The sequence below is a fragment of the Cyprinodon variegatus genome, unplaced genomic scaffold (assembly GCF_000732505.1).
Source record: "Cyprinodon variegatus isolate N-32 unplaced genomic scaffold, C_variegatus-1.0 Scaffold369, whole genome shotgun sequence".
In the NCBI taxonomy this organism is placed as follows: Eukaryota; Metazoa; Chordata; class Actinopteri; order Cyprinodontiformes; family Cyprinodontidae; genus Cyprinodon; species Cyprinodon variegatus.
The window spans coordinates 632,960-643,168 of NW_015150822.1; the positions used below are offsets into that span (position 1 = coordinate 632,960).

The window sequence follows — 10,209 nt, forward strand, 5'->3', positions numbered from 1 at the left end:
AACTTATTTCACTTCTAATCAATGCAGCACAGTGCGGATGTCTACGCTTTCTCGGAAATGAAACAACACAACCAAACCCGCTCATAATTCTTTCGATTAACTGCATTCTTCTCACAGCCTGAATACAAAATTACTTCTTTTTAAAGATCAGCAACCTGTGGAAGCAAAGTAAATGCAGCTCAATAATTTGCCTCTCCTCCCACTATCAGTGCAGCATTCAATCTCTATAATGAACCTTCTCCTCCACCCACTGTGCTCCCTCTCTCCTACTCCTCTGTTTTCCCATGCCAAAAGGATTTCGAAACAAATAAGTAGTTTTTAACTGGAGCGTCAATCACACATCTGCTGTTACAAATATAAACTGTTATTCTTTCTATCAGATAACCCAGCTGCAGCGCTGACTATGTTGGGGAAAATAAATACTATTAAAGGGAAAGAGGGGGAATTCAATGATATATGATGACAGCTGAAAACAAGCCACATGAGGCAAGGCGAGTTTATTTATATAGCACAATTCACTTGCAAGACACTTGTGGCATAAAGGCAATTAAATAATTACCCGAGGCCTTACTTTATCTAAACAACATTTATATGGATAATATTGGTGTCTCTTTATACACCATTAATCATTATACAAATATAATAGTCTATCAAAACTACCTTTACATCCCAAAGTTTGGCTTAAATCCTGTTTTACAACCGAAGAGTTCATTTGCAAAAACAGATAACTCTGTTTTTATAAATAGAATAAAAAAACATACCGTGGTGTGAAAAAGTGTTTGCCCCCTTCCTCATTTCCTGTTGTTTTGCATGTTTGTCACACTTAAGTGTTTCAGAACATCAAACCAATTTAAACCATATTCAAGGACAACACAAGTAAACACAACATGCAATTTGTAAATGAAGGTGTTTATTATTAAAGAAGAAAAAAAATCCAAACCATCATGGTCCTGTGTGAAAAAGTGATTGTCCCCCCTCGTTAAAATATACTACAACTGTGGTTTTTAACACCCGAGTTTAATTTCTCCAGCCACACCCAGGCCTGATTATTGCCACACCTGTTTTCAATCAAAAGATACGTAAAAGCTACACATTATGCCGAGATCCAAAGAAATTCAGGAACAATTGAGAAAGAAAGTAATTAAGATCTATCAGTCTGGAAAGGGTTATAAAGCCATTTCCAGCTTTGGGAATCCAGCGAACCACAGTGAGAGCCATTATCCACAAATGGCGAAGACATGGAACAGAGGTGAACCTTCCCAGGAGTGGCCGGCCGCCCAAAATTACCCCAAGAGCACAGCCACGACTCACCTAAGAGGTCACAAAAGACCCCACAATAATGTCCAAAGAACTGCAGGCCTCACTTGCCTCAGTTAAGCTCAGCGTTTATGCCTCCACCATCAGAAAAAGACTGGGAAAAATTTGGCCTGCATGACAGAGTTCCAAGAAGAAAACCACTGCTGAGCAAAAAGAACATTAAAGCTCGTCTCAATTTTTCCAAAACACATCTTGATGATCCCCAAGACTTTTGGGAAAACATTCTGTGGACCAATGAGACAAAAGTGGAACTCTTTGGAAGGTGTGTGTCCCATTACATCTGGCGGAAAAGGAAGACTCCATTTCAGAAAAAGAACATTATACCAACAGTAAAATATGATGGTGGTAGTGTGATGGTCTGGGGCTGTTTTGCTGCGTCAGGACCTGGAAGACTTGTTGTGATAAATTAAACTATGAATTCTGCTGTCTACCAAAAGATCCTGAAGGAGAATGTCCAACCTTCTGTTTGTGAACTCAAGCTGAAACGAACTTGGGTTCTGCAGCAGGACAATGATCCTAAACACACCAGCAAGTCCACCACTGAATGGCTGAAGAAAAACAAAATGAAGACTTTGGAGTGGCCTAGCCAAAGTCCTGACCTGAATCCTATTGAGATGTTGTGATATGACCTTAAAAAGGCCATTCATGCTAAAAAAAAAAAAAACTCTAATGTAACTGAAGTAGAACAATTCTGCAAAGATGAGTGGGCCAAAATTCCTCCAGAACGCTTTAAAAGACTCATTGCAAGTTATCGCAAATGCTTGGTTGCAGTTGTTGCTGCTACGGGTGGCCCAACCAGTTATTAGGTTTAGGGGGCAATTACTTTTTCACACAGGGCCATGATGGTTTGGATTTTTTTCTCCTTTAATAATAAACACCTTCATTTAAAAATTGCATTTTGTGTTTACATGTGTTGTCCTTGACTACGGTTTTAAATTGGTTTGATGTTCCGAAACACTTAAGTGCAAAGTTCAGACACTTTTTCACACCACAGTACTTTTTATAAGCAGCGCCAAGCAAAGAGTAAATTAGATGCCTCAGCTATTTTTTTTTTCTCCTTTTTTTCAAAAATTGTGTTTTATCTGTTTTGCAAATGAATTCTTCAACTATAGATGACAATTTGGCTTTACAACTTTAAGCTTAGCTATTCTCTGTTTAGTTTAGCCATCATTGATAGCAAAAATAATTCTGTTGCATTTGAATAATGCACAAAAAAAAAGTCCAAATGGCAATGGTAGGAGCAATGGCTCAGTTGCCCTCTGTTTCTTTCCTAGGGAACACATGGTATTGTTTTCTCAGGGTGAACTTTACATCTTCTTTTTTCTATTTTTAGAGCACTTTAATTTAGGTTTTTTTTTTTAACAGATGTGCATCATATTAACCAAAACTGGAATAAATGAACACCTAATATCAGAGTTGGCAAAAGTATTAATGTTTATAACTCAAGTACAAGTAGAAATTCTACTGTTTAAAAAAAAAATTATTAGAAGTTAGAGTATCAACAGAAGCTATTTACTCAAGTAAACATTGTAAAAGCAGTATTTTTAAAACTGCTTAAAGTATAAAAGTAAAAACAATGTTAAGGACAGATTATTTACAACACTACCCTATTAAAGGAATATTTCTCTACAATTCTGGATGATAACTTCCTTATACTTAAGTTTTATAAAAAATAGTACCCATGTCCAATTTAACTTTGCATCAATTTGAAATTAACTGTCTGGATGAAACTAATTATTTTGAAGGTTTTTATCTTATTTTAAATACCAACAGGCCATAACATAAATGAGCTCAAATAAAACAAAACTATTTAGCCTATTTTTAAAATGTAAGGAGAAAAAAGTATAGATAATTGCAAAAAGAAAAAAAAAATGTAAGGAGAAGAAGTGAAAAATTGTCTAAAACAAATTATTACTCCAGTAAAGTATAAATAGCAGAAATTTCTACTTAAGATAACAAAGGATTTGTACTTTTACTACCTCTGCCTGATGTAGATTACTCAGTTTTAAAACTTTTCACTTTTCAAATAGAATTATGAAAACAATTGGCCATTTTATTAGAAATTGTGAGATATAAACTGCATAACACACAGCAATTATTATCAGAGGTTTCCAAATGATAAGAAATTGAAGAAGATCTTTAAAATAGTTGTGAGGATCCCACAAAGCCTTGGCCACAATAATAGCATCAGCACTGTGTCATGTAATGCTTGTGGTATTATTGTGGCCAAGGCTCTGTGGGATCAATAATACCATCAGCACTGTGTCATGTAATGCATGTGGTCAGCTCTCTGAGATAGCATTTACCAAAACCAACCAGTCCTTAAAGTCATGACAGCGGAGAAATAACATGTAAGTAGTCAGGTGTCTGTTTTGCTTTATGAGGACCCAATAAAAAAACAAAAATAAAATCACAAAGTACGTTTTGCTTATATGTTTGAGTTCACCTTCAGCTTTAACACACATCCAAACCAAGCAGAAAAACAGACTGGATGTAGAGAACAGCCTGGTATCAGCTGTTTTTTCACACTGAGCAATGGAGCTCATGAAAGCAGCTCAGGTGATTTGATGAAAAAAAGTAAAACTAATTAAGTCTATCTGACTATAATTTTTGTTCCGTTTATTTTATTTTTATTTTTTTCCCAATCCATCAGAGGCGTAGCCAGAAATTTTTAATAAGGGTGGCCAGGCAATAACCAATATACACTGAGGGGTGGCCGAAAGTGGATAGACGCCAGAACCTCAGGGTTAAGCCAAAGATAAGACAAACTATACTTTCCTACAGCCTTTGCTAACAAATAGACGCATATATTTAAACATCCAAGCTTTCTAAATAAAGGGTATAGTGGATACAATACTTTCAGGTTTGAGTTCTGGCGCAAACATCTTTTCCATTGTCATTACTTACTTACTTTTATCAATAATAATTCTGCATAAAATTGATATTTGCAAGTACTAATGTCTACAATAATTGATTATTTAATTTAAATATTTATCAAAATAGTTATCATGATTTCACTGAAGATGAATGCAGAGACACATAATTTTCTCTTTACCCAATAACACACAAAATCTAGTTCTGAAAAGATCATGAATTCTGTACTTATCATCTTTGATGTTAGTATATTGATGTGTATAATTAACCAAAATGTTTTTGTCGTCAAGAAATTATGAATACATGGAAAAAATAGTAAGTAATATATGAAAAATTAAAACGAAAATTTGAGAGTATTACTGCTGCCACCATCTGTATGGGGTGGGGGTTGGGCAATGATATGGCCACCCTTGGTCCCCCATCTATCTACGGCCCTGCATTTCATCAATTTTAAATGTGATTATAAGGGAGTGAGCTCCAGTTTTATTAATAGCGGTTTATAACATGATTTTATTTTTGTATTTAATTTGATTCATTACTGAATTGCAGGCAACATATTTATGTTTTATTTTATAAATAAAATTAAATGCTCAAATTAAAAGATTAACTAAAATAGTATTCATTTCAGTTATTTTAAGTTACACTTTTAGACAACCATCAATACTTTTGACTGAGAGGGGAACTCACTGTAAGACAAAATGCCCAATGGGGAACACAAGTCAAAAAGGTTTGGGAACTCTGACATAAAGGATCAATAATCAATTACATATTGAGCTGTTGAGCAAATTAGATTAAATTCTATTTATCAGAATCGACTGATCAGATCTATGGAAGCAAATCGTTACCATATTTCAAATGAAAAAGCATTTTCAGAAATGCAGGAAACTGGTTGACATACTGAACGACCACAATGACCAAAACAGTGGCAGAACTACTGAGGGAGGCCACTGCTGCTTTAGAGCAAGTGCCTGCTTCTTAAGAACCTGTGACAACACCGACTGTTCCTAAGTTTCCCGTCCGCACGATTACAATGTAATGCAATGCAGACATGCACAGCGCCCCCTACCGAACAAGATGGATAGCCCGTTCAGCAAAGACCTGAGGAAGAACGGCTGCTAACGTCACTCTGCTGCGCCAGCCGCTCAGAATGCTTTTTAGTTTTCGAGTTATAGAGAGTACTTTGCCCCAGACCACGAAAACCGAAAAAATAATGTCCGCTGTGTTTTCTCTTTGATTATGGCATAGAATGTGCAGTCTTAAAAAAGAAAATACAAATGCAAATAGGATGATTGATTACCAATTTAATTTAGGAGTCAAATAATGCAGGCACATTCTTAAAATGAAAAAACAGTTCTGGAAATGCTTTTTCATTTTCAAATTTTAGATTTCAAAATAAAATGTATTTGCTGGGGTACATTTTGAAAAAATAAATCTCAAATGTCTTTTCCTTTCTCATTTTAATTGAGTAAAATATTGAGCATTGTTAAAGAAGAAAATGAAAATGCAAACAGGATGATTGATTACTAATTTCATTTATGAGTCAAACAACAACAGCCACATTCTAAAATGAATAAGTATTTATGAAAATGCTTTTTCATTTGAAATATGGTAACGATTTGCTTCCATACAGATCACGCGCTAATCAGACAGTGACAGACTGTTTTCCTGTTTATCCAAAGCGGCAGTTTTTAGAGTAAAGGTGAGCAGTGGAAGGTGTGGCCAACAGGTGAAATACTAAATCTCTGATATAGTTACTGCACGAGCAAAGAAAATAAAAGCTCGAATCTCATAAAACACTTGGAAGTTTAATTTATAGGCTACTACATAAACCCCTGCTATTTCCTTTCGATTTGAGCGCACATAGTAAGAAACGCGTCTCTCCAGGCAGACAGTTGAGTTAATTTAGATAAAAACGGCCACACTCACCCAAAAGACGCAGGCGTAGAAGGCCAGGAGGAATTTCAGAAACGTGTAAGAAAATCTTTTACAGTGGCTAGACTCTCCGCTTCCTCCAGCCATTCTGTCATAGAGTAGCCTATAGAGCGTGTGCAGTCCGAGCGGCTGTCGATTCTGTTGACAAAAGCTCACTTCCGGGTTGACATCGTTGCCACACCTGTATGCGCGCGTGCACTGAGTGGTCGGAGAAAAGGGCTGAAATGCAGGTATGCAGGGGCGGAGCTAGATGGGGGGCTAAGGGTGGCCATGGCCACCCCTTTGTCCACCCCACCATGTTTTCCCTCTAATACAGACAGTGGCAGCAGTAATACCCTCAAGTGGAATATTATATAAACGTTTAAAAATATTTTGGTTAATCATACACATCAATATACTAACATCAAATATGATAAATACAGAATTCACGCTCTTTTCAGAACTAGATTTTGTTTTATATGTTGTAAAGAGAAAATGTGTCTCTGCAAGTCATCTAGGAGTCTTCAGTGAAATCATAGATAATTAACTAATTCAATAAAAACGTATCAAATAATCAATTTATGTAAATATTAGTGCTTGTTAATGCCAACTTTATGCAGAATGTTTATTGATACAAGTATGTAAGTAATGACAATGAAAAATATTTACACCCCAGAACTCAAAACTGAAAGAATTTTATCCACTACACCTTTTATTTAGAAAGCGTGGATGTTTAAATATATGCGTATACTTGTTATCAAAGACTGTAGGAAAGTATAGTTTGTCTTTATTTAGAAAATATGGATGTTTTGCTTGTTAATTGTCTTATTGGAACAGTGTAGATTGACCCTGAGGTTCTGGCGCGTATCCGCTTTCAGCCACCCCTCAGTTATTGCCTGGCCACCCTTATAAAAATGTTCTGCCTACGCTTCTACAGGTATGAGAGTAGAGTAGACCTTACTAATTTATGAAAATCAACTCCACAAGAAAAACTCATAATTTACACAGCTTAATTGAAGTCAGGCCCATCTTTCGGTGTTTTGATTTATTTTTTTGGGGGGTAATTTTGATGATTACCTAAAAATGAAATGTAGTCTATGAAAGAAAAAATAATAATAATAAACTCTGGCTATTTCCATGTACAGGTTGGCAGCAAATGTTATAAGGATTCTAAAATATAAATAGGGGTTAACTCAAGTCAGAAAACACATTAATTCGATAGCGTCCTAGTTTTGAGGGTTTTTGGTTGTTTTGTTGTTATATTTTTCTTTGCCTAAAGGGGTTTTTAGAATCAATGTAAAATTATTGTGATTTTTTTTATTTTTAAAATATTAATTTATTCTGATTAGTTTTATTTAACTCATCATGTTCTTTTTAAGATTAATAATGGAATAAAAACAGTTTGAATCCCTCAAAGAAACAAGCTGGATAGAACTCTTCCATGCTGATTGTATAGAGGGGCCCTTGGTCTTTTGCCCCTTCAATTTGCTGTCAACACGTATCATTAAAGAGATAAAAATTTTCCAGGTTATCAGTTTGATCATATACCCTAGTAGAAGTAAGCTATGTATTTACACCTGTTCAATTTTTAAACGCACAGAAAATTGGCATTTTGCTTCATGATGTGCCAAAATGGCTTACTGAAGGTCAAAGTGGTCGACAGAATGGGGAAGAAAGTGACTTTAACAGAGTCAAAATTTATCGTATGGCATTTTTGTTCATTCATCTCCTGAGACATTGAAGCAGATGGGCTGCAACAGCAGAGGACCATTTTTGTCAGCTTGTAACAGAAAACAAATAGAATCACCTTTAAAATGTGTCCGCAACAGATTGGAACAAGATGTTGTCCTTAAATGTTCAACATTTGGTTTCACATCCCCACCAACCTTAAACTCAATGAGTTCTACAAAGCAGAAAAGCTTGAATTTTTCTTTTCTGCTCTCTGTATGTTGGCCTTGGTCCTGCAGCTCATGTGAAAGTGTCCACATGCTGCACATGCTGTATACACAGAGAGAAAAAGTTAAGTCATTAAAATCAGCCTGTCTCCCTTCTCTTCAGTGTAAAACCATGCATCAGCTTTTAGTTTGTGGAAAAGAGCCAACCTGAGGAATTACAGATAAGTGGCAGTTTGGTGACAATTGTGGTAAAAGAAAACACAAAAAACCAAAGGAGTAGAAGTGTAAAGGCACGGCTACCATCAGAGTCTACCCGCTGTTTGCTCTGCAGGACACCAATACATACTAGAGACCATTTTGTGAGATGGCATCACTCTAGCTGCAGCGCTATGATCCACAACAAGCCATTCAGTGGCCATTACACCATCATTATGTGAGCACTCAGTATTCATAGAATATCTGTTCCCATCTTCAAAGTTGACTTTCATTTGGATCCCAGTTTTGCTTCTGAGAGGCTTTTTTCTGACTTACATATTTGTGACCCTTTGGAGTTGGAACAAAACCATACATAGATTGACAGAGTCAAAGTTACATATCATGACTGGTAAAAGAAAGACACTCAGGGATAAAGCATATTTTTACCAAATCAGTTTTTATGTATCAATATGAAAAATGTTTCTGCAGTAGTGGTGCCATACGAATGATGGACTAAGGAGATAAATAATAAAGTATCTTTTGTCCTGGTACTTTGATTCTTGCGTCATGATCAAACATGTGTGTGTCATACTTTAACTTGGTAGAAAAAATACACAAAGGTAATAAAAGCAATAAATAAAATAATAATAATGTTCTTGGTTGTTTAAAAAAAAAAACTAAGCTAAGAAAAAATATGTCAAAACTTAAAATATGCACTGCAAAAAAATGTAATATAAATAAGTAATTGTTTCTTAAAATAAGTGCATTTTGAATTGAGGAGGAAGTAAGACCATTTGCCCCTGGAACTAGAAAGACAATTTACATTTAAAATAAGAAAAAACAATTGCATTGTCTAATTTCAAGTGCATATTATCTAATTATCTTATTTTAAGAGTAAAAATACTTCCAAACAGGTAAATAGAGAAATCATCTTATTTACCTACTGAAATTAAAGTACATACAATTAGTTTAAGAAATGTTTTACTTATTTCTAGATCTTTTTAGCAGTGTGACTGACAACCATCATCAAAAACACGGTAAAGAAGAGAGTTCATACAATTTCAGCAAAAATGAGAGCTTTGTAGACAGCTCTGTTTTAATCTGCAGGTATTTGCCTTCCTTTACTCTAATGTTTAGATATCATCCAGCCTCTTAGATTCTCACAAATAAATCTGTAGGAAGGAAAATGTATTTCAGGAAGGTTTATTTGTCAGGCACTGAAATACATTTTTGTTGTTGTTTATTTTGTGCATTTTCCATGATTTAACACTTTTAGAATTCTAAGATGGGTTGCCTGTGGGTGCACTGGTGCATTTTTATCTTGCAGTAAGAATGTCTGGGGTTTAAAATTCTGGTCAAGATTCTTTTCTGATAAGTTTAGATTTTCCCCCCGGGCATCCTTGGCTCCTATTCTCCCACAGTCCATAAAAATGAGTGTTAGATAAACTGGCCTCCTTTAGGTAAAACCTCCCCTTAGACATAACTTTATATGCATGGTTGTCTGTAGTGTCCATGGAGCATTTTGCCCTTTAGCCCTGGGGATCTGTACTGTCTCCCCAGATTCCCCAGGAAACATGGAACATTTTAAATAGAGTTATTAGGAAATCTTCTAACAATAATAACTATCCACACTATTTTATAGAGAATGAATGGAATATTACTGATTTGAAAAGTGTCGTCAATAAATTCAATAGTTATTTTGTTAATATAGGACCTCAATTAGCAGGAAAAATAACGACTATAACAACTGCAACTCAGCAATATCAAATTGAGAATAATTCCAGCTCCTTCTATCTCAACCCTGTATTAGAAGAAGAAATCATAGACATTGTGAATAAATGTAAAAATAAAACATCCACTGACTGTGAAGATCTGGACATGAAAACTATTAAAACAGTAATCAAAGGAATCGCTAAACCATTAACTTATATCTGCAATCTATCGTTTCAAACGGGGATCATTTCCCAACAAAATGAAAATAGCTAAGGTCAAACCACTGTATGTACCTGGCAATAAT

At 35.3% G+C, this 10,209-nt stretch overlaps 1 protein-coding gene across 1 annotated transcript in view; it reads right to left on the minus strand.

Annotated features, from left to right (window-relative positions):
• The window catches only part of tspan15 (tetraspanin 15), a 61,278-nt gene extending 54,990 nt beyond the window's left edge, over positions 1 to 6,288 (minus strand). Inside the window, exon 1 of the mRNA XM_015386448.1 lies at positions 6,118 to 6,288. Coding sequence (XP_015241934.1) covers positions 6,118 to 6,210 — 93 coding nt within the window. The 5' untranslated portion in view covers positions 6,211 to 6,288. The remainder of the gene's footprint in view (positions 1 to 6,117) is intronic.
• Positions 6,289 to 10,209: the final 3,921 nt, after the last annotated feature.